Genomic DNA, 24,829 nt, shown 5'->3' with positions numbered 1-24,829 from the left:
CTGACACTCCTGAAAACCCCGGGTGCTGCCCAGTCATTTCCGGTGGGTTCAGAAGAAACCAACTAGAAAATATTGGTGGGAACCTTTGGTCAGAGCATCAGCGCATCCCCTATCTACGCCTTATAAGCCTGCTGTCTGGTTATATAAACCGGAAATGGATCCAGTTTATTCCATATTCCCTATGACAACCAGTAGAGAGGAACTTCCGGAAGATTTATTTTTGGTCGGCAGATTTAACAACAAACAACACTGAGGGATATTTAACAAAAAATATGCGGTAAAGAGTCTAAAACTCTTGATAAACTGTGTATTTTTTAAAATGTAATTGATAAAATGGGCGTGGCCTCATGAAAAAGGGGAAGGATTTATTAGAAAGCTACACACTAGACATTCTTAAATTTAGACAGATTTACCTGCATCAGAAACTGTAGTATACAGCCAGCCCAGCCCCCAGTAGTATACAGCGCTGCCCAGCCCGCCCCCAGTAGTATACAGCGCTGCCCAGCCCGCCCCCAGTAGTATACAGCGCTGCCCAGCCCGCCCCCAGTAGTATACAGCGCTGCCCAGCCCGCCCCCAGTAGTATACAGCGCTACCCAGCCCGCCCCCAGTAGTATACAGCGCTGCCCAGCCCGCCCCCAGTAGTATACAGCGCTGCCCAGCCCGCCCCCCAGTAGTATACAGCGCTGCCCAGCCCGCCCCCCAGTAGTATACAGCGCTGCCCAGCCCGCCCCCCAGTAGTATACAGCGCTGCCCAGCCCGCCCCCCAGTAGTATACAGCGCTGCCCAGCCCGCCCCCCAGTAGTATACAGCGCTGCCCAGCCTGCCCCCCAGTAGTATAAAGCCAGCCCAGCCCAGCCCCCAGTAGTATACAGGCAGGCAGCTCCTAGTAGTATACAGGCAGGCAGCCCCTAGTAGTATACAGCCAGCCAGCCACCACTAGTATACAGCCAGCTCAGCCCGCCCCCACTAGTATACAGGCAGGCAGCTCCTAGTAGTATACAGCCAGCCAGCTCCTAGTAGTATACAGCCAGCCAGCCCCCAGTAGTATACAGCCAGCCCGCCCCCCAGTAGTATACAGCCAGCCCGCCCCCCAGTAGTATACAGCCAGCCTGCCCCCCAGTAGTATACAGCCAGCCCGCCCCCCAGTAGTATACAGCGCTGCCCAGCCTGCCCCCCAGTAGTATAAAGCCAGCCCAGCCCAGCCCCCAGTAGTATACAGGCAGGCAGCTCCTAGTAGTATACAGGCAGGCAGCCCCTAGTAGTATACAGCCAGCCAGCCACCACTAGTATACAGCCAGCTCAGCCCGCCCCCACTAGTATACAGGCAGGCAGCTCCTAGTAGTATACAGCCAGCCAGCCCCCAGTAGTATACAGCCAGCTCAGCCCGCCCCCACTAGTATACAGCCAGCCCCCAGTAGATCTTTCAGTAAATCTGCCACATTATGCACGGTCTGCACTAGTTATAATAATGAAGAACTTACTTTGTTAACAGGATCGAATGTGTAGGTCCCCTGCGTTGGTGCGAGGTTCATGTTCAGGACGGCTTTAGGCATGTGGACAGTCAGAACTATGCTCTCCACAGTCTTACCCATGTTCTGCTTTGGACCCACCGTCACATCAAACCTTCCACTTGAACTGTTCTCCTGGAAGACTATGCTGTGCTTGACATACACTGGAATTGCCACCAAGCTAAGAACAATAATAGGAATCAATAAGAATAATAGATATTTGGAGATAAGGCATCAATATTATTCATGAAATCAGCACAATATAAACAATTTGCTCATTTTTAGCCGTCCAGATGCACCAGACCTTTCCTAGCAGAATAGACTGAATGAGTAAATGTTCAGGCTATTATCATAGGAAAGAACATATCCACAGACATATACTGCCGGCCGAGAAGACAAGAGGAGGATGTGTCCCACTGTATAACCATCTAGAGAAGGGATTGCGAACCTTTAGGAGACCGAGTGCCCAAACTACAACCAAAATCCACTTATTTACCATGTAGTATACAGCCTGCCAGCCCCTGTAGTATACAGCCCGCCCGCCCCCTGTAGTATACAGCCTGCCCGCCCGCCCCCTGTAGTATACAGCCTGCCCAGCCCCTGTAGTATACAGCCTGCCCGCCCCCTGTAGTATACAGCCAGCCCGCCCCCATGTAGTATACAGCCAGCCCGCCCCCATGTAGTATACAACCAGCCCGCCCCCATGTAGTATACAGCCAGCCCGCCCCCATGTAGTATACAGCCAGCCCGCCCCCTGTAGTATACAGCCAGCCCGCCCCCATGTAGTATACAGCCAGCCCGCCCCCATGTAGTATACAGCCAGCCCGCCCCCATGTAGTATACAGCCAGCCCGCCCCCATGTAGTATACAGCCAGCCCGCCCCCATGTAGTATACAGCCAGCCCGCCCCCATGTAGTATACAGCCAGCCCGCCCCCATGTAGTATACAGCCTGCCCGCCCCCTGTAGTATACAGCCTGCCCGCCCCCTGTAGTATACAGCCAGCCCCATGTACTATATAACCAGCCCTCCCCCATGTAGTATACAGCCTGCCCACCCGCCCCCATGTAGTATACAGCCTGCCCGCCTGCCCCCATGTAGTATACAGCCAGCCCAGCCCCTGTAGTATACAGCCAGCCCAGCCCCTGTAGTATATAGCCTGCCAAGCCCCTGTAGTATACAGCCTGCCCGCCCCCTGTAGTATACAGCCAGCCCGCCCCCATGTAGTATACAGCCAGCCCGCCCCCATGTAGTATACAACCAGCCCGCCCCTGTAGTATATAGCCTGCCAAGCCCCTGTAGTATATAGCCTGCCCAGCCCCTGTAGTATATAGCCTGCCCAGCCCCATGTAGTATACAGCCTGCCCGCCCCCTGTAGTATACAGCCAGCCCCATGTACTATATAACCAGCCCTCCCCCATGTAGTATACAGCCTGCCCACCCGCCCCCATGTAGTATACAGCCTGCCCGCCTGCCCCCATGTAGTATACAGCCAGCCCAGCCCCTGTAGTATACAGCCAGCCCAGCCCCTGTAGTATATAGCCTGCCAAGCCCCTGTAGTATACAGCCTGCCCGCCCCCTGTAGTATACAGCCAGCCCGCCCCCATGTAGTATACAGCCAGCCCGCCCCCATGTAGTATACAACCAGCCCAGCCCCTGTAGTATATAGCCTGCCAAGCCCCTGTAGTATATAGCCTGCCCAGCCCCTGTAGTATATAGCCTGCCCAGCCCCTGTAGTATACAGCCTGCCCGCCCGCCCCCTGTAGTATACAGCCTGCCCGCCCGCCCCCTGTAGTATACAGCCTGCCCAGCCCCTGTAGTATATAGCCTGCCCGCCCCCTGTAGTATACAGCCAGCCCGCCCCCATGTAGTATACAGCCAGCCCGCCCCCATGTAGTATACAACCAGCCCGCCCCCATGTAGTATACAGCCAGCCCGCCCCCATGTAGTATACAGCCAGCCCGCCCCCTGTAGTATACAGCCAGCCCGCCCCCATGTAGTATACAGCCAGCCCGCCCCCATGTAGTATACAGCCAGCCCGCCCCCATGTAGTATACAGCCAGCCCGCCCCCATGTAGTATACAGCCAGCCCGCCCCCATGTAGTATACAGCCAGCCCGCCCCCATGTAGTATACAGCCAGCCCGCCCCCATGTAGTATACAGCCTGCCCGCCCCCTGTAGTATACGGCCTGCCCACCCCCTGTAGTATACAGCCAGCCCCATGTACTATATAACCAGCCCTCCCCCATGTAGTATACAGCCTGCCCACCCGCCCCCATGTAGTATACAGCCTGCCCGCCTGCCCCCATGTAGTATACAGCCAGCCCAGCCCCTGTAGTATACAGCCAGCCCAGCCCCTGTAGTATATAGCCTGCCAAGCCCCTGTAGTATATAGCCTGCCCAGCCCCTGTAGTATATAGCCTGCCCAGCCCCTGTAGTATATAGCCTGCCCAGCCCCTGTAGTATACAGCCTACCCGCCCCCTGTAGTATACAGCCTACCCGCCCCCTGTAGTATACAGCCTACCCGCCCCCTGTAGTATACAGCCTGCCCAGCCCCTGTAGTATACAGCCTGCCCAGCCCCTGTAGTATACAGCCTGCCCAGCCCCCTGTAGTATACAGCCAGCCCCATGTACTATATAACCAGCCCTCCCCCATGTAGTATACAGCCTGCCCGCCCGCCCCCATGTAGTATACACCCTGCCCGCCCACCCCCATGTAGTATACAGCCTGCCCGCCCACCCCCATGTAGTATACAGCCTGCCCGCCCACCCCCATGTAGTATACAGCCTGCCAGCCCCCATGTAGTATACAGCCTGCCAGCCCGCCCCCATGTAGTATACAGCCAGCCAGCCCGCCCCCATGTAGTATACAGCCAGCCAGCCCCCATGTAGTATACAGCCTGCCCGCCCCCATGTAGTATACAGCCTGCCCGCCCCCATGTAGTATACAGCCTGCCAGCCCGCCCCCATGTAGTATACAGCCTGCCAGCCCGCCCCCATGTAGTATACAGCCAGCCAGCCCGCCCCCATGTAGTATACAGCCAGCCAGCCCCCATGTAGTATACAGCCTGCCCGCCCCCATGTAGTATACAGCCAGCCAGCCCCCATGTAGTATACAGCCAGCCAGCCCACTCAGCACTTAAAAAAATAAGCTTATATACTCACCCTCTGGTGGGCCCGATGCTCAGCCCGGCGCCCCGATGTCGGCGCGGCTCCTCTTCTTTCTTCGGTCTTCTGTTACAGCCAGGAAAGACGCAGCCATGTGCTCCGCCGGCAGGCGCATTCTATGATGCAGCCGCTGATGATGTCACAGTATGCGCCGGCCATCAGATAACATGGCCACGTCTATGCCGGCTGTTACATAAGACCGAAGACAGAAGAGGAGCCGCGGGGAAGACAGAAGGGGAGCCACACTGAGTCTGGGGGCCCCCGGAGGGCGAGTATATAAGATTTTTTTTTTTTTTTTAATTGACTCGAGTATAAGCCAAGGCGAGGTTTTTCATTTTTTGTGCTGAAAAACTCAGCTTATACACGAGTATATACAGTAGTCTTGTAGCAATGATCTATCTATAGTTTCTTGGGCCGGGTACCTACTTTTGTGAGCTTACACGATATGACATCAGCCGGAAATTGCCATCAGGAGGAATGAACGACAAAACTCTCTCAGACTCCCAGCGCTTAAATCGGACACACGGGTGGAAGCTGACATCATCCAGAAGCCTAGGATTCTGTAAAGAAGGGAAGAGCATTACTACTACACGGCACTAAAGTTTCCCAAATAGCCGAAATAAGATTTCAGCTTTATAATGTATCCGGTGTAACACTGCCTTTGTCTTCTGTTCTATGTGCTACAGAGCAGGAGGTCCGCAGGATTACCATATTTTTCGGACTATAAAGCGCACCGTATTATAAGGCGCACCATCAATAAATGCCTGCTAAAAAGTCTAGGTTCATATATAAGGCGCACTGGATTATAAGGTGCACCTGATTATAAGGATGAATGACCAGCAGGTGGCAGACCTGTGCACAGTACAAGGCAGCTGTTGTTTGTCTGTAAGTACGGTTCATATATAAGGCGCACTGGACTATAAGGCGCACCTGATTATAAGGATGAATAACCAGCAGGGGGCAGACCTGTGCACAGTACAAGGCAGCTGTTGTCTGTAAGTACGGTTCATATATAAGGCGCACCGGATTATAAGGCGCATCGGATTATAAGGATGAATGACCAGCAGGTGGCAGACCTGTGCACAGTACAAGGCAGCTGTTGTCTGTAAGTACGGTTCATATATAAGGCGCACCAGATTATAAGGATGAATGACCAGCAGGTGGCAGACCTGTGCACAGTACAAGGCAGCTGTTGTCTGTAAGTACGGTTCATATATGAGGCGCACCTGATTATAAGGATGTATGACCAGCAGGAGGCAGACCTGTGCACAGTACAAGGCAGCTGTTGTCTGTAAGTGCGGTTCATGTATAAGGCGCACTGGACTATAAGGCGCACCTTTGATTTCTGAGAAAATCAAAAGATTTTTTTGTGCACCCTATAGTCCGAAAAATATGGTACTGGACTCCGATGCATAGCACAGGAAGTGATTGAGAGTAATCCCACTTCTCTATTCCTCCCGTTTTATAAAACTATGCAAGTGGAGCTATTTTCATTTTCACTGCGCCAGGTACTTTTTTGGGGGTAGGTCTACATGATATGTAAATGTTGAACCCGCTGCTCTATCTCTGAAAGATTATAAAAGCCAATGGTTGAAACCTATTGAAAGTGAACAGAATGGCTTGGTCTGCTGTACAGTGGGTACAGAAAAGATTCAGCCCCTTTAAAGTGCGCACTCTTCGTTTCATTGCAGCCTAAAAAGATCTAAAAAGTTATTTTTTTCACTCAATAAAGGAAACCTACCATTTGATTTGATGCATTATGAAGCAAACATACCCTGAGAATGCTGTAGCTACATTGATGCAGAAACATATCTTGTTTAATCCCTGAGCTGAGTGGTTTTGTTGAAAGAACAGTTATAAAATTATGATAATGAATCTCTGTCGCTTCTGTCCTGGCTCCGGCGATTCTTCTCTTACATTAAGTATGCAATGCTCTGGAGAATGATGTAATCACTGTGTTGTGCCTGACAGGCAAAAGTAATCAATTGCTGCACCATCCCCCAGCTGCTGTGTACGAGTCATCCAGCTCAGGTTGATTATTCCTGTCTGGACCGTTCTGTGTAATACATTTATCAACAGCTGGCTGAAGCAATCCAGCTTTCCATAGGTCCTAAATGTTATCATTGTTTTTGCAGTAAAACCACTCATCTCAGGGATTAAACAAGATATGTGCCTGCCTCAGTGTAGCTACAGCATTCTCAAGGTATGTTTGGTTCATAATGCATCAAATCAAATGGTAGATTTCCTTTGCGCCCCATCTTGAAAGAAAACAAAAAAAACAAATGTACATATATTTTCTAAATTATTAAACAAGAAAAAACTGAAAGAGGGTTGTACTCCTTCATCGGAGTCCATATTTAATTAAACCGATTGGACTGATTCATTTGGAAAGGCACACAACTTTCTATATAAGACCTCACAGCTCACAGTGCATGTCAGAGCATATGAGAATCATGAGGTCTAAGGAACTGCCCAAGGAGCACAGAGACAGAATTGTGGCAATGCACAGATCTGGCCAAGATTGCAAAATAATTTCTGTAGCACTGCAAGGTTCCTAAGAGCACAATGGCCTCCGTAACCCTTAAATGGAAGAAGGATGGACTACTACAACTCTCCTTCTGAAGCCAAACTAAGCAATCCTGGGGGTAGAGCCTTTGTGAGAGATGCAAAGAAGGTCTCTGCGACGGTGCTCCAGAGATGCAGGAAGGAGATGGGAGAAAGTTCCACAAAGTCAACTATCAATGCAACTCTCCCACCAGTCAGGGCTTTATGACAAAGTGTGCCGATTAAGGACTCCCAGACTATGACAAATAAGATTCAACGAAAATTGAACTTTTTGTTGTTATTTGTAAGCGGTGTGTGTGGAGAAATCCAGGCACTGCCCATCACCTGTCAGATACAATCCCAACAGTGACACATGTTGGTGGCAGCATCATGCTCTGGGATGGGGCAGAATGTTCTGGACCTCAGACTTGGCTGAAGTTTCATCTTCCTACAAGACAATGACCTTAAGCACACAGCTAAAATAACACAGCAGAGGCTTCAGAACATCTCTGTGACCATTCCCGACTGGTCCAGCCAGGCCCCGACCTAAACCAATTGGAGCTTCCACCAACGTTCACCTTCCAACCTGAGAGAACTGGAGAGGATCTGCAAGGAAGAGGCAGAGGATCCCCAAATCCAGGTGTGAAACACTTGTTGCATCATTCCCAAGAAGACTCTGTCTGTACCAGCTAAAAGGAGCTTCTACCCAATACTGAGCAAAGGGGCTGAGTACTTCTGACCATGTGAGATTTAACAAAATTAGCAAAAATATCTACATTTATTTTTTTCTGAGCAGAAAAAGAACTTTTTGGAATTTACCAATTGGCTGCAATGAAACAAAGAGCAAAAAATGTGAAGGGGCCTCAATAATTTCCATACCCTCTGTAGGTTCTACCTGAATTCCTTCGCTTTTCTGCCACAACAGATGAAGCCGTTCCAATCAGACACAGGTTCTATACTACACAATTGTTCATATATTATTGTTCTACATATACAACCAGCTCAATATTGCAAAAAAAAAATAAAATTTACCATGAAGGACAGGGTTAGATCAGGCATGCCCGTCAGCTTTACACAAGCATCAATGACTCCTTGGATCTCTGCAAACACAGTGGAACCTGGTAAAGGGAAACCATAGGGTTATCTATTACATACTTATAGAACATTGGAATACATGACAAATGATGCCATCTATAAACACTGTGGGGCACATTTACTTGCGCGATCCCCGAGGTGCGTTGTCCGACGAGGATGAAGTCCGGCGCAATTCACCAAGATCGTGCACCCGATATCCTGCATGTGTCACTTCCCCGCTCAGGTCCCCCGAGTTCACCTTCTTCTTCCTGGTGCATGTAAGTGCATTGTCTGTGTATAATGTGCTGTGCTGGGAGTCACTAAGATCCTGCACCCGATATCCTGCATGTGTCACTTCCCCGCTCAGGTCCCCGGAGTCCACCTTCTTCTTCCTGGTGCATGTAAGTGCATTGTCCGTGTATAATGCGCTGTGCTGGGAGTCACTAAAATCCTGCACCCGATATCCTGCATGTGTCACTTCCCCGCTCAGGTCCCCGGAGTTCACCTTCTTCTTGCTGGTGCATGTAAGTGCATTGTCCGTGTATAATGCGCTGTGCGGGGAGTCACTAAGATCGTGCGCCTGATATCCTGCATGTGTCACTTCCCCGCTCAGGTCCCCGGAGTTCACCTTCTTCTTCCTGGTGCATGTAAGTGCATTGTCCGTGTATAATGCGCTGTGCAGGGAGTCACTAAGATCCTGTGCTCGATATCCTGCATGTGTCGCTTCCCCACTCAGGTCCCCGGAATTCACCTTCTTCCTGGTGCATGTAAGTGCATTGTCCGTGTATAATGCTCTGTGCGGGGAGTCACTAAGATCCTGCGCCCGATATCCTGCATGTGCCGCTTCCCCGCTCAGGTCCCCGGAGTTCACATTCTTCTTCCTGGTGTATGTAAGTGCATTGTCCGTGTATAATGCGCTGTGCGGGGAGTCACTAAGATCCTGCGCCCGATATCCTGCATGTGCCGCTTCCCCGCTCAGGTCCCCGGAGTTCACATTCTTCTTCCTGGTGCATGTAAGTGCATTGTCCGTGTATAATGTGCTGTGCGGGGAGTCACTAAGATTGTGCGCCCGATATCCTGCATGTGTCACTTCCCCGCTCAGGTCCCCGGAGTTCACCTTCTTCTTCCTGGTGCATGTAAGTGCATTGTCCGTGTATAATGCGCTGTGTGGGGAGTCACTAAGATCCTGCACCCGATATCCTGCATGTGTCACTTCCCCGCTCAGGTCCCGGAGTTCACCTTCTTCTTCCTGGTGCATGTAAGTGCATTGTCCGTGTATAATGCGCTGTGCGGGGAGTCACTAAGATCGTGCCTCGATATCCTGCATGTGTCGCTTCCCTGCTCAGGTCCCCGGAGTTCACCACCTTCTTCCTGGTGCATGTAAGTGCATTGTCTGTGTATAATGCACTGTGCGGGGAGTCACTAAGATCCTGCACCCGATATCCTGCATGTGTCACTTCCCCGCTCAGGTCCCCGGAGTTCACCTTCTTCTTCCTGGTGCATGTAAGTGCATTGTCCGTGTATAATGCGCTGTGTGGGGAGTCACTAAGATCATGCGCCCGATATCCTGCATGTGTCGCTTCCCCGCTCAGGTCCCCGGAGTTTACCTTCTTCTTCCTGGTGCATGTAAGTGCATTGTCCGTGTATAATGCGCTGTGTGGGGAGTCACTAAGATCATGTACCCGATATCCTGCATGTGTCACTTCCCCGCTCAGGTCCCCGGAGTTCACCTTCTTCTTCTTCCTGGTGCATGTAAGTGCATTGTCCGTGTATAATGCGCTGTGCGGGGAGTCACTAAGATCGTGCCTCGATATCCTGCATGTGTCGCTTCCCTGCTCAGGTCCCCGGAGTTCACCACCTTCTTCCTGGTGCATGTAAGTGCATTGTCTGTGTATAATGCGCTGTGCGGGGAGTCACTAAGATCCTGCACCCGATATCCTGCATGTGTCACTTCCCCGCTCAGGTCCCCGGAGTTCACCTTCTTCTTCCTGGTGCATGTAAGTGCATTGTCCGTGTATAATGCGCTGTGTGGGGAGTTACTAAGATCCTGCACCCGATATCCTGCATGTGTCACTTCCCCGCTCAGGTCCCCGGAGTTCACCTTCTTCTTCCTGGTGCATGTAAGTGCATTGTCCGTGTATAATGCGCTGTGCAGGAAGTCACTAAGATCCTGCGCCCGATATCCTGCATGTGTCGCTTCCCCCCTCAGGTCCCTGGAGTTCACATTCTTCTTCCTGGTGCATGTAAGTGCATTGTCCGTGTATAATGTGCTGTGCGGGGAGTCACTAAGATCCTGCACCCGATATCCTGCATGTTTAGCTTCCCTGCTCAGGTCCCCGGAGTTCACCTTCTTCTTCCTGGTGCATGTAAGTGCATTGTCCATGTATAATGCGCTGTGCCGCGAGTCACTAAGATCCTGCGCCCGATATCCTGCATGTGTCGCTTCCCCGCTCAGGTCCCCGGAGTTCACCTTCTTCTTCCTGGTGCATGTAAGTGCATTGTCCGTGTATAATGCGCTGTGCGGGGAGTCACTAAGATCGTGCCTCGATATCCTGCATGTGTCGCTTCCCTGCTCAGGTCCCCGGAGTTCACCACCTTCTTCCTGGTGCATGTAAGTGCATTGTCCATGTATAATGCGCTGTGCGGGGAAGTCACTAAGATCCTGCGCCCGATATCCTGCATGTGTCACTTCCCCGCTCAGGTCCCCGGAGTTCACCTTCTTCTTCCTGGTGCATGTAAGTGCATTGTCCGTGTATAATGCGCTGTGCAGGGAGTCACTAAGATCCTGCGCCTGATATCCTGCATGTGTCACTTCCCCGCTCAGGTCCCCGGAGTTCACCTTCTTCTTGCTGGTGCATGTAAGTGCTCGGCTTGTGACACAATTTGAATTTTAAATCGCGCTCAGTCTGAATCAGTCGGATCGTCTGATGGCCACGCCCCCCCCCCCCCGATTTGTGTCGCATAAAAGTCGGCGCGATTGTGTCAAATTCCAATCGCATCCGCCAAAAACCCTTATTAAATGGCGGCACAAAAACAGAAATAGTCGGGAAACCCAATGGAAATGCGGTCCGCGGACCCTTAGTAAATCCTCTTTGTGGCTCATACATTTATGGCGATGTTATACATTACATTTGTAACTTTTGTACATGTGATACTTTTACATAACCAGATGCACTGAACCTAAACATATAAATGTTGTGATTGGGGTCGGCTCCGCTCCTAGATAGTTTTATGCAGAATTTCAATGCTCGGTTCCCATTGACTTTCCTGCTTGCACATCAGTTATATGTTGAGTGATTACCTCCTATATGTGGCTGTAGATGGTTTAACCCCTTTGTGACCGATGCCTGATGTCCAAGTCAATTTTTTGCAATTTTTTTCTTTGGAAACACTTAAAAGACCAAAACTATTTTTATTTCGTTTTTTGTTTCCAAGACGTGAGACTTTAACTTGATAGAATAATATTTTTAATTAGGTAATTTTTTTAGGTATCTTTATAAAATTAGCTGATAAATGACTACATATGTGAAAAAAAAAATACAATTTTTGCAGTTTGTTTGATTAAAGTTTTTTTACTAAGTAGCAAAACTGCATCAACTTTTACCAAAACGTAATAAATATGTACATCCTAATTCCCTCACCCTTTCCACCAAGTTCAGATACGGTTGCAGAGGGTGCATGTACTTCTGCAATTCTGCAAACTGTAAGCTCGTTCTGTCCTCCTGCTCCGCCTACATTCTGCCTTTAGCTGGGGGGGGGGGGGGGGGGGGGCACATTTCAAATGCCTAAAACAAATCACAACTGGTGTGATAATAAACATGAGAATGTGTAGCAATTGTGTTTGGATGCTTCACACAATCAGATATATTCAATCTTAAAAGTTACAATCAGACAACTCAGAATTAGAAAACTTTATATAGTTCTGATTACAATTTTAAGAGTTGATATCTCTGGTTCTGTAAAGCATCCAGACACCATCATATATTAGATTAAAGGGGATTCTCCTATTTAATAGGACACCAGCATTGTGTTTCTAGGTGCCAGGGTTCAGGAGGCTTGTGCTGACGTATATAAACTTCCTATGGCAGTATATAGCCGTATGGCAGTTGTTAAGAGGTTAATATTATTATTTAGTAAGCATGGAGGCGTCTTCACCCTAATCTGACAACCAATATCAGGGAACAGAAATTTAACTCTAACTTTCCTGGTTAGCCCCATTCTTTCCTTCTTCCTGTGTATTTGCTGTAGGCCTCCCTATCTAAAGTGTATGACCGGCTTAGCAGGTAATTGACCTTTGACCACCACCTAATGTTGAGTAACCTTGCTAATACGACATTTACTGATCTTGTAATGTGTTTCGTTATCATCAGAGCCGTGTTCAGAATCCTGCTGCCGCCACTTAGATAAGTTCTTGTCAACTCGCCAGAAAGTCTTAGACTGTGCTGTACCCAACGCGGAAAAATCTGTTTTCTGTATTTTGCTTTAATGGTGACTACGACTTTAAGAGCACCCGTCATCAGTAATGTCATTTTTAGATAGTGACCGGTTCCAATAGTCTTGACTTAAAAAAAAAACAAAAACTTTTACCTCTTACCGTGATTCAGGGGAGTTTAGTAATTTGGGTTAGGAGCTATCCCCTAAATAACCCCTGTGTATAGCTCCTGCCCTGTAGTCCCCAGACTGTCCCTAGTGCTGATCTGTATCCCAGATATCTCCTACACCATGGTCCCTGAAAAAAAAAAAATGCACGCCCAGCAAATACCCCATATCTAATCCCAACCCATATATAGTGTAATTTCCTGCAGCTGTCATAGTAATGTCCCCTGCCCAGCCCCTAATCCGTAGATAAAAAAAAAGTAATGCCCCCCCCTGGGTGCACGTTATATATCACACGGGTGCGCGGCACGCTATAGCCCACGGGTGCGCAGCGCGTTATATATCACACGGGTGCGCAGCGCGTTATATATCACACGGGTGCGCGGCACGCTATAGCCCACGGGTGCGCAGCGCGTTATATATCACACGGGTGCGCAGCGCGTTATATATCACACGGGTGCGCAGCGCGTTATATATCACACGGGTGCGCAGCGCGTTATATATCACACGGGTGCGCAGCACGCTATAGCCCACGGGTGCGCAGCGCGTTAAATATCACACGGGTGCGCGGTACGCTATAGCCCATGGGTGCGCAGCGCGTTATATATCACACGGGTGCACGGCGTGATATATATCACACAGGTGCGCGGCACGCTATAGCCCACCGGTGCGCAGCGCGTTATATATCACACGGTTGCGCAGCACGCTATAGCCCACGGGTGCGCAGCGCGTTATATATCACACGGGTGCGCAGCGCGTTATATATCACACGGGTGCGCAGCGCGTTATATATCACACGGGTGCGCAGCGCGTTATATATCACACGGGTGCGCAGCACGCTATAGCCCACGGGTGCGCAGCGCGTTAAATATCACACGGGTGCGCGGTACGCTATAGCCCATGGGTGCGCAGCGCGTTATATATCACACGGGTGCACGGCGTGATATATATCACACAGGTGCGCGGCACGCTATAGCCCACCGGTGCGCAGCGCGTTATATATCACACGGGTGCGCAGCACGCTATAGCCCACGGGTGCGCAGCGCATTATATATCACACGGGTGCGCAGCGCGTTAAATATCACACGGGTGCGCGGCACGCTATAGCCCACAGGTGCGCAGCGCGTTAAATATCACACGACCCCTAGTTACAAACGGACCTCTGGATATTGGTAATTTATTGTACTTTAGTCCTAGGCTACAATAATCAGCTGTAACAGATATCACAGGCGTCTGTAATGAAGATTTATTGTTACTCCTGGTTCTTATGACAACCCAACATTTTTAAAATCCAATTGTCACAGAGACCAAAAAAATTTTGATGGGGTTACCATAATAAAGTATATGGTTCCGACTTACATACAAACTCAACTTAAGAACAAGCCTACAGAACCTATCTTGTATGTAACCCGGGGACTGTCTGTATACTCATGTTTGTACAAGTGATGATTATCAGGTAGTGACCAGCGTCAACCAGTTGTATTGTATTATAAAGTACTGCAAAGATTTACAAAGTGGACAATGCATTTTTAAAAGCAGCATAGCAGAGGTTAACGGAACCTGTCAGCAGCTAAAAATGACATTCCTGATGACGGGTGCACATGTGACTCCTGTCTTTTCACAGAACTCCCCAAATTCAGAAACTAAGCTGCTAATCTGTGATTCTGATACCACCCATAAGCCTTATACAGGATGTAGCACTGAGCATTGTGTTTATGGCTTTTACCTATTGTGGTGTAACTATACCTGACTTGTCAATGATCGCGTCCACTTCCTCAATGACATCGAAGTAGGCCTCATTGTTGGTGTATTTGACTCCGGCTCTTCTCCAGGGTATATTGGAGAGCTGGCCAGTTGGCAACGTTTCCCCCATATTGCTGCTCCCTTTATAATAAAGAGAAATACATTAAAGAGATGAAAAATCCCCAAGAAGTATCTGAACGGTAAATATTTCATTTATACTTTTCCTAAACCAAAGATCAAATTTTTTTAATTACTTCTGGGTAAATACCAACAGAAAATGTTCAGATTTTGAAGTGGTCTTCCTCTGGTTCCTATGCAGATTGGCCTCAGAATATTGGGGGACATTTACTGTGGTGTTTCCGCCAGTTTTGTGGCGCTCTCACCCCATGTTCTTTTCTCCGACCTATTTATTAGCTGGTGGTGCCAGAAAAAAAATGACTTTTTCCGCCTGCTCCGACTCTTCTCCGAAAAGGGGCGTGGCTTTGGCAGAGCGGAAACTCAGACGCAATTATTATGTGTCGCAGCTATTTTTTGGGCGCTGAAAACTGGCGGAAAGTAGACCAAAAGAAATTTGGTTTAGCAGGGACACAAAACACTGCTATTGCACTCACATTAGGATGTGTGCTGCCTCGGTACCGATTCTGGTCCCAGTGACAGAAAATGGTCTCGGTGCCAGAAATGTATGTGCACAGCGCCACAATATTAAAGGGGTTATCCGGGTGTTAAAAATTACTTAGGGCCGGGCTGGGGTGGGCTATGTAAAAATAAGAAACTTGTACTTACCTCCTCCGGCACCGCTGATGTCCTGCGCCGCGGTCCGTTTGATCCGTGCCCCTGTTTGTCGCGCACAGGGAGTTTCTGGTCCGTGATGTGGCCGGCTCCTCCCATCCGTCCCTATCTCTCAGCATTGTAAGCACTCGGAGATGGTGTCGGATGAGAACTTCCAGCCTCTGTATACAAACCGCTGCACAGAAGAGACGGACCGCGGCACGGGACATAGGCGGCGCCGGATGAGGTAAGTACATGTTTATTATGTTTAACTAGCCCACCCCAGCCCGGCCCTAAGTATATTTTAACACCCGGACAACCCCTTTAAATGTGCTTCTTCTTTCCAAGAGCAGGTCAACAAATCCAGGGCAGACCCCGACACTTTATGTAAATGTCCCCCATTGTTTATCTGCGTCCAGAACCAGCAGCAGAGATTCAGACATTGAAAAGGGAATAGTGCAACTTCTGGAGCAGATTCATTTTCTCATTCACATCAATGGGCTCTCAACACGGCTCTGGATTCCCTGCGCTGTGCACGAGCCGACTGCCAGAACCGCATAAGTACAATGACGGTGACGGCCAAGAAAAAGCCCAGAGAATCTGATCCAAAATCCACTGTGTGAACAGGGCTTTATGTAGATGTAAAAATGAATAAGGACTTCAGTATAAAACAATAATTTATGATTTGTTTTGCAGGTCTTGTGCCACTGTGTATCAATGTAATACATGTGATAGTAACTATGTAATTGTTAGGAGAGACGTGTACGTTACACTTTATGCTTCACTGGTAACGGCTCCTGTTGCTCCACGTGGAACGCAGATCCAGGAACAACAATCTGCTGAGTCACCATTTACCTTCAGCCTCCTTACACCCAACGACACCCTGCGCCTAGAGGTTATATGGAACACATGCAATAACCGAAGGCTGTGCAGCTCTATTGGTTTATATTGCACATCAGATTTTATTCTTCTAGCACAGGGGTCAGGAACCTTTTTGGCTGAGAGAGCCGTGAACACCACATATTTTAAAATGTATTTCTGTGAGAGTCATACAATATGCACATGCCTTGCAGTAGATAGCTTGGCACCGGACATGTCCCACAGTTGGTAGGTAGTCACAGCACTTCCCTCTAGTAGATAGGTTGCCCCAGTAAATAGGTAGCCACAGCACATTCCCCCAGTAGATAGGTAGCCACAGCATATGCCACCCAGTAGATAGGTAGCATCAGCACATCCCCCCCCCCATAGATAGGTAGCCCCAGTACATGTCCCCAGTAGATAGGTAGCCCCAGCACATTCCCCCCAGTAGATAGGTAGCCCCAGCACATGCTCCCCAGTAGATAGGTAGCCCCAGCACATGATCCCCAGTAGATAAGTAACCACAGCACAGGCTCCCCAGTAGATAGGTAGCCACAGCACATGCCCAAGGTAGATAAGTAGCCACAGCACATGCCCAAGGTAGATAGGTAGGCCCATCACATGCCCCCAGTAGATAGGTAGTCACAGTACATACCTCCCAGGTTGTCACAGAAAAAAAAAGGAATACTCACCTACCTGCTTTTCCTTCAGCGTTTTCTCATCACCCCCGCGCTCTTCTCTATGACCCAAGCACTGCTGCCATCATTGCTTAGGCAATGGCGCCTGGGTCATAGAGAGGAGTGGATGCTGCTCTACTCTATGACACAGGTGCTAGCACTGGTGCAGTGATGGAACCTTGGTCACACAAAGGACTCAGGCAGTGGTAACATCCCTACCTGTATTCAGTGGTCATCGCTGTGTATGTCTTAGATGTACACACTGCCGATCGCTATTAATCCATGATTTGTCTGAGAGCCAGATGCAGCCATCAAAAGAGCCACATATGGCTCCCGAGCCATAGGTTCCCTACCCCTGTTCTAGCACATGAGCTGTTAATGTCTTGAGTGAGTTAACAACCATTTGAATAAAAATTTGCTAAAAAGTTTGCAAATGGAGGACTTGTGTGAGCTCGCTGCATAAAGGGGTCTTCTCCTCTCGTCTTGGCATTCACATTCAGTTTCATTAATCTGCCATAAATATACACTTCTTCAATTACTGTAGTTTTTGGACTATAAGGAGCACAAAAAATACTTTGATTCTCTCAGAAATCAACGGTGCGCCTTATAGTCCAGTGCGCCTTATATATGATCCATGCTTACAGACAACAGCTGCCTTGTACTGTGCACAGGTCTGCCACCTGATGGCCATTCATACTTATATCAGGTGCGCCTTATAGTCCAGTGCGCCTTATATATGAACCATACTTACAGACATACAGTAAAATGTATAGCAAGGTGTTGAAGCTGTGATAACACCAAAATGATGAAAAATGAATGTCAAATCTATTCTGACCAACTACAATTACACTACATATTTAGTAGGTCATTAATAAGGAAAATGACTCTGCACTCAATGCAATCCCAAAGCTCTGGTACCTGTAAGGGAGTTCACCACTGATCTCAGGATTGTGGGGGGTTTGATCAATTCCTTCAGAATATTAGACTCAGTCGCCAGTGGAAATCCATTATCAAGCATCTCCTCCAGTAGCTCATAAACGATGACCACATTGTCCTTCAGACAGGTCTCAGAACATTCTCCAAAGTAATCCTGAAAAATAACGACAGAGAATATTACACGACTCGTGTACAAGCGCGTGATAAAACAGTCACTCCTACTGAACATCGGGGGCGTAACTAGAAGCTGATGGGCCCCAGTGCAAAGTCTGTGCCGGGCCCCGACTATAATGTATGGTTTATAGTAATAGTCTTCTCATATGGGAAAGTGACACCTTATGGGCCCCCTAAACCTCTTGGGCCCAGGTGCAACCGCAACATCTGCACCCCCTCAAGTTACGCCCCTGCTGAACACACTTGGACGGTCACTACACACATTGCACGTTTCATGCACGCGACTAGTTTCTTCTTCAAAAGTAACTTTTATTATAGGAACGATTTCGATTCCATCCAAGCCCAATGCTGTTGGAGAAGAGTCTAGGACTCTGGAGGAGGGAGCTGGGACAGGTGCACGCTGATAGAGAACACAAAGTACAGAGCAGGAGCCTCATTGCTGGATACTTGGCCTAATCTTTATTCTCTTCTGTGTCATCTCTTCAGCCTGTGCTGAACGAAGACGTAGCAGAACCCACAGGCCCGGAATTATTAAAGCCCCCGGCCCAGTTTTCTGTCCGACTTTGCACATTCTTTTCAGTGCAAACTGCTCGCACATGTGAAAAGTTGGAGACACTTGTGTCACTTGGATATATATGTGTCACAGCTGAACTATTCGGAACAGAAAGGGGATGTTCCTGTGCACTGTCAGATCATGCGCCACATTTATCATGTGAAAAGGCGCACCAAAAGAAAGTTGGTGCACTCTGCCGGAGCAGTGCAGAGGGAACCAGCTTCATGAAAATGGCGCACCCTGCACACTGATATGGCCATAGTGGTTACTAGTGAGCAACTTTTCTGCACTTAAAGAGGACCTGTCACCCAAAATTTCGGCACTAGAAGCTGCTTACTACAGTAAGCAGCTCCTAGTGCTTCAACAAACGCTGTAGTGTTAGAGCGTTATCGGAAACCTCCGGTAATGCTATCTAATACCCTGGCGGGGTACAATGTAATTGGCGGACCGCTCTCCCTGCCTCTTCCCCGGACTGCCCCGCTCGCTCCATAGGCTGGCGGTGATTGCCGCACATCATGTGGCAGTCACCGCCCCCTAACCACGCCTAGACCCCGCCCCCTCATGAATACATCGGAGCACTTTGTGAGCGGTCCGACGATTACATTGTACCACGTCGCAGTGTTCGATCGCGTTATCGGAGGTTTCTGGTAACACTATCCTTCTAACATTGCAGCGTTTGTTCAAGCACTAGGAGCTGCTTACTTTAGGAACATCTCCTAGTGCCGAAATTATGGGTGACAGGTCCTCTTTAAACCTGTCACCAGCTATTATACCACAGGGATCCTACAAAGAGACTTTCTGGAATTCCCTCTTTTCTGTTAAAATATGTCATTTGCTGAAAAGAGTCACTTAATGCCCGAGTTGAGTCACGCTATGAAGCTGCTGACTGAGCAGAAATTCAGGCATCCACATCTTGACCTCTGTAGTACCTAAAATTCTGGTGTAACGTCATGCACCACACGAGGGTTTGGACCATTTTCTGTTAGTTTTGCCAACATGTACAGAAACACGGCCCAACCAGTGCCCCAGAAAACTCAGTTGTGAACCAAACCAACTAATAAGTGGTGGAAAGTACAACTCCACATCTATAAACTACTCCATATCACTCATCCAGCATGATGGAGTCTGGTACAGAATACAGATGTGGAGTCTGGTCTATTCACAGACACTTCTTCTACATCTCCATCACAGTCGTGAAATGGATCCATTTCTGTAGTTACACACGGCTGCTGTCGGTCCGTGAAGACTTCTGTTTCCTTGACCGAAAACTGCAGTTTCCCTCTACATCATAGCGATTTATCCTGTAAGGAGTTCCTGCTTCTTCACTAGACAGCCTTCAGCCTATTAATAATTCACAGTTTATGCAGAGCTGCACAGAACTTGCCAAATCAGTCCCTGTCCCCAATGGGGCTCACAATCTAATCGACTTACCAGTATGTTTTGGAGTGTGGGAGGAAACCGGAGGACTGGGAGGAAACTCACACAAACACGGAGAGAACATACAAACTCTTTGCAGGTGTTGATCTGGATGGGAGTTGAACCCAGGACTCCAGCGCTGCAAGGCTGTAGGGCTAACCACTGAGCCACTGTGCTGCAAGGCTGTAGTGCTAACCACTGAGCCACTGTGCTGCAAGGCTGTAGTGCTAACCACTGAGCCCCTCTGCCGCCCTATAAGCCTTCATACCCTTTGCAGTAATTAATTTGACAGAATTTATATTGAAAAGCATTTAACAGCAAACAATTACCTGAAACATGTCAGCGACGCGGTGCAGAAATTCAATGACAAAAAGCGGCGTCACTTCACTCTGAACGACCGCCACAAAGAACAATTTCTCTCGGTAAATGCTGATAAGGTAGTGATGTGGGGTGGGGATGACCGGGGGCACATTCTCAATATCCGCTGCTTTCTCTTGTGCTTCAAAGAAATAGTCACAGACGGAGCGGCTCACAACACTCTTCCAATGCTTCTCTAAGAAGATGTCACCAGATCCGTTGATCAGAAAGAGGCTGTGGATCATTTTCTGCAGGAAAAATAAAATACTGTTTAATGATTGTTTTTTTTGGGATTGTATACATTGCAAATCAGTACAGGCAGTCCCCGGGTTACATACAAGATAGGGTCTGTAAGTTTGTTCTTAAGTTGAATTTGTATGTAAGTCGGAACTGTATATTTTATCATTGTAATCCCAGACAGAACTTTTTTGGTCTCTGTGACAATTGGATTTTAAAAATGTTGGGTTATCATAAGAACCAGGAGTAACACTGAAGCTTCATTACAGACGCCTGTGATAACTGTTACAGCTGATTATTGTAGCCTAGGACTAAAGTACAGAAAATTACCAACATCCAGAGGTCCGTCTGTAACTAGGGGTCGTATGCAAGTCAAGTGTTCTTAAGTAGGGGACCGCCTGATTTGTGGAGTAAGAAGCATTTGTTTCCCTGATGATAATTCTCCCCCCATTGTATCTTATTCCTACTCATACAATTTTCTGGTAGAGAAGGCTCAAAGATCTCCCCATCCCCGGCAGCTCAAAGGATTTTCCACCCCTGCGGAGACTATAGCAGGGATTGCGCCCGGATCTACGGAGAGGTCGGCGTCTCTTGGTCTGGGATCTGGGATGACGAGCGGTCCTAACATATTCCCCACAGTATATCAAAACTTTTCTTATATTCACCTGTACTATAGATTTATGCACAATGGGGACCAGAGGTCGCACTAACATTTTTCCAGAAGGGTAAAAATACTCCTCTCACCATTTTTGAGGAGTATTTTTTACCCGAGGAGGAGTATGAAAATTTTGGTTATACACTGCACACACAGCACAGCACACGCTCGCCGCACAGCACACTCACCACTCACAGAACACTGCACACACTACACTCACACTGCACACACTACACTCACACTGCACACACTACACTCACACTGCACACACTACACTCACACTGCACACACTCACACTGCACACACTACACTGAACACACTCACCCGGCACTGCGTCGATCACAAACGTAGGCAGCTGTGGGCAGGGAGAGTTGGAGCAGGACGGGGAGCAGCAACTTCGCGGCCCACGTGTCTCCCCCGGGGCTGGTGCTCTCACTCCAGGTCTCTCTGTAGCGCGCAGGCTGAGCGGTTCAGCGCGCGCTGCAAATGAGGGATCACAGCGCATGTGATCCCGCATTTCCCTCATTTGCAGCGCGCGCTACAGGGAATAATTGCCAAGCGTAACTTTACGCATGGCAATTATTTTGGGGGGTAATGACGCGTGGTGAGGCGTTAATGCGACTTCTGTGGGGGACATTTCCATAAAGTGTCGGTGTCTGCATTGGCTCTTGGAAAGAAGATACACATGTAATATTGTGGAGCTGTGCAGATACATTTCTGGCACCGAGACCATTTTCTGTCTCTGGGACCAAAATTTGTCCCGAGCCCCAGAAATGTGTCCAACAGTCGGAGAACAGGCAGCAGTGCAATAGCACGGTTTTGTGTCCCTGCTAGAACAAATTTCTTTTGGTCTACTTTCCGCCAGTTCACAGCGCCCAAAAATGACTGCGACACATATTCATTGGGGCAGATTTACTTACCCGGTCCTGTCGTGATCCAGCGGCGCGTTCTCAGTGGAGAATTCGGGTCTTTCGGCGATTCCCTAAGGTAGTGCACCCGATGTCCACCAGGAGTCGCTGCTGCGCTGAAGTCCGCTGGAGTTCACGATCCTATTCCTGGTGCAGGTAAGCGCGTGTCAAGCGACACTTTTTTTTTTTTGAAATTCCGCGGTTTTGCTGAATCGGTCGGGTTTTTTGACGGCCAGGCCAGGCCAGCCCCGATTTCTCTCACGTGCATGCCGGCACCGATGCGCCACAAACCGATCGCGTGCGCCAAAAACCTGGAGCAATTCAGGGAAAAACGGCGCAAATTGTAAAAATACGGGAAACCCGCCGAAAATGCGCGAATAGGACCTTTAGTAAATGACCCCCATTGTGTCTGAGTTTCCACTCCGCCAAAGCCTCGCCCCTTTTCGAGAGAAGCGTCAGAGTAGGCGGAAAAAGTCATTTTTTTCTGGCGCCGCCAGCTAATAAATAGGTCTGAGAGAAGCAGAACATGCGGTGAGAGCGCCACAAAACGGAAACGCCATAGTAAATGTCCCCCAGTCTGTTAGAAAGCTGGTCACCACTTTGGTTCAACTTTTTAAATATAAAGATACATTATAGTGTTATAGATTTGCAGTGCGAGTGTTACATCATCACCAGTACAGGCATCAGGTGACCCTATTAGAGGGCTCCCTTAGAGCCTACGTGACCTGATATATGAGGATCATTAAACCCTATCTTATCAGTTTGCCCCATGTGAACCTTTGAGACTCCGTCTATGTCCGTGAGAGTAACAAGTGTCACACAACAAGAGGGCCGCAGCATCGCTACTTATCTGTAAGGTAACACAAGTCACAGGGAGGATGAAGGAGGGTCCATTATACGGCTACATTATTATACTTGAACGAAAATCTGACCCGACTTACAGACGACCCCTAGTTACATACGGACCTCTGGATGTTGGTAATTTACTGTACTTTAGCATTAGGCTACTATAAAGGGTTATAACGGTCATCAAAGGCGTCTGTAATGAAGATTTATTGTTACTCCTGGTTCTTATGACAATCCAACATTTTTAAAATCCAATTGCAACAATGATAAAGTATACAGTTCCGACTTACATACAAATTCAACTTAAGAACAAACCTACAGAACCGATCTTGTATGTAACCCGGGGACTGCCTGTAATGGTACAACAATATAACGAGACAAACGCAGGTCAATCCTATACGGGAAGAAAATATAGAATGGTGAATGTGTAATTGTTGTGTTATCCACCAATAGCAGCTGAATTTGTGTCTATTTTTATAAAGCTCGTAAGGAAAGACGATCAGCGCAAGGAGAATCTGGTGTGGCTTTATTTTAGGAACATATAGTTTATATTTAGCCAGGTATTGCTTCTAGGGAGAGTAATGTCCGTAGCATCATATTCTGTTGCATTTACTCTTCTCATAATGAAGAGGGACATCTGCGCCACGAAGACTTCATACCGCCTGGAAAAGTCATTACCCACAAGAAACGGACAAGGAGACTGCAAAATCCAACGTGTTGGGAACGCAGTGGGCTTACAGGTGGTGGCATCATGGCTCACGTGTATGCAGAGATCAGAGAGGGTAATAAGACTCCACCGAATATATAAGTCACAGCGTCTGACATTATATACAGATACTTATAGAAGGAAACCATCTCAGTATCTTCTGTGCTAAAATAGCAAATTGATGCAGGAATAGTAATAATACATCAGGCATTAAGCAAGGGGCACACAAGCTCGGACAATGGCTGACACAGCCAACAACCTAGACCAGACTGTGGCTGATGCCACTAAACGCCCCTTCCCCAGACCAGACTATGGCCGATGCCACCAAACCCCCTCCTTCCCCAGACCAGACTGTGGCTGATGCCACCAAACCCCCCCTGCCCAGACCAGACTATGGCCGATGCCACCAAACCCCCTCCTTCCCCAGACCAGACTGTGGCTGATGCCACCAAACCCCCCCCCCCTTCCCCAGACCAGACTGTGGCTGATGCCACCAACCCCCCCCCCCCCTTCCCCAGACCAGACTGTGGCTGATGCCACCAAACCCCCCCCCCCCTTCCCCAGACCAGACTGTGGCTGATGCCACCAAACCCCCCTCCCCCAGACCAGACTATGGCTGATGCCACCAAACCCCCTCCTTCCCCAGACCAGACAATGGCTGATGCCACCAAACCCCCCCCCCCTTCCCCAGACCAGACTGTGGCTGATGCCACCAAACCCCCCCCCTTCCCCAGACCAGACTGTGGCTGATGCCACCAACCCCCCCCCCCCCCTTCCCCAGACCAGACTGTGGCTGATGCCACCAAACCCCCCTCCCCCAGACCAGACTATGGCTGATGCCACCAAACCCCCCACCCCAGACCAGACTATGGCTAATGCCACCAAACCCCCTTCCCCAGACCAGACTGTGGCTGATGCCACCAAACACCCCCTTCCCCAGACCAGACAATGGCTGATGCCACCAAACCCCCCTTCCCCAGACCAGACAATGGCTGATGCCACCAAACCCCCCCTTCCCTAGACCAGACTGTGGCTGATGCCACCAAACCCCCCCTCCCCAGACCAGACTGTGGCTGATGCCACCAAACCCCCCTTCCCCAGACCA

General features: G+C 49.0%; 1 protein-coding gene across 4 annotated transcripts in view; it reads right to left on the bottom strand.

The window, feature by feature from the left end:
- AP3M1 (adaptor related protein complex 3 subunit mu 1) overlaps positions 1 to 24,829 on the bottom strand; it is a 36,779-nt gene that overhangs the window by 8,602 nt on the left and 3,348 nt on the right. For all 4 annotated transcript variants that reach the window (XM_072129621.1, XM_072129623.1, XM_072129624.1 and 1 more), the window contains exons 2-7: positions 20,345 to 20,620; positions 17,855 to 18,026; positions 14,637 to 14,774; positions 8,253 to 8,338; positions 5,103 to 5,236; positions 1,483 to 1,690 (exon numbers count right to left, since the gene is read on the bottom strand). In XM_072129621.1, coding sequence (XP_071985722.1) covers positions 1,483 to 1,690; positions 5,103 to 5,236; positions 8,253 to 8,338; positions 14,637 to 14,774; positions 17,855 to 18,026; positions 20,345 to 20,617 — 1,011 coding nt within the window. In that variant the 5' untranslated portion in view covers positions 20,618 to 20,620. The remainder of the gene's footprint in view (positions 1 to 1,482; positions 1,691 to 5,102; positions 5,237 to 8,252; positions 8,339 to 14,636; positions 14,775 to 17,854; positions 18,027 to 20,344; positions 20,621 to 24,829) is intronic.

This window comes from Engystomops pustulosus, chromosome 11, assembly GCF_040894005.1.
Source record: "Engystomops pustulosus chromosome 11, aEngPut4.maternal, whole genome shotgun sequence".
Taxonomy (NCBI): domain Eukaryota; kingdom Metazoa; phylum Chordata; class Amphibia; order Anura; family Leptodactylidae; genus Engystomops; species Engystomops pustulosus.
Note: the sequence above shows the minus strand (reverse complement) of the source record. Positions and strands in the feature narration are given on the sequence as shown.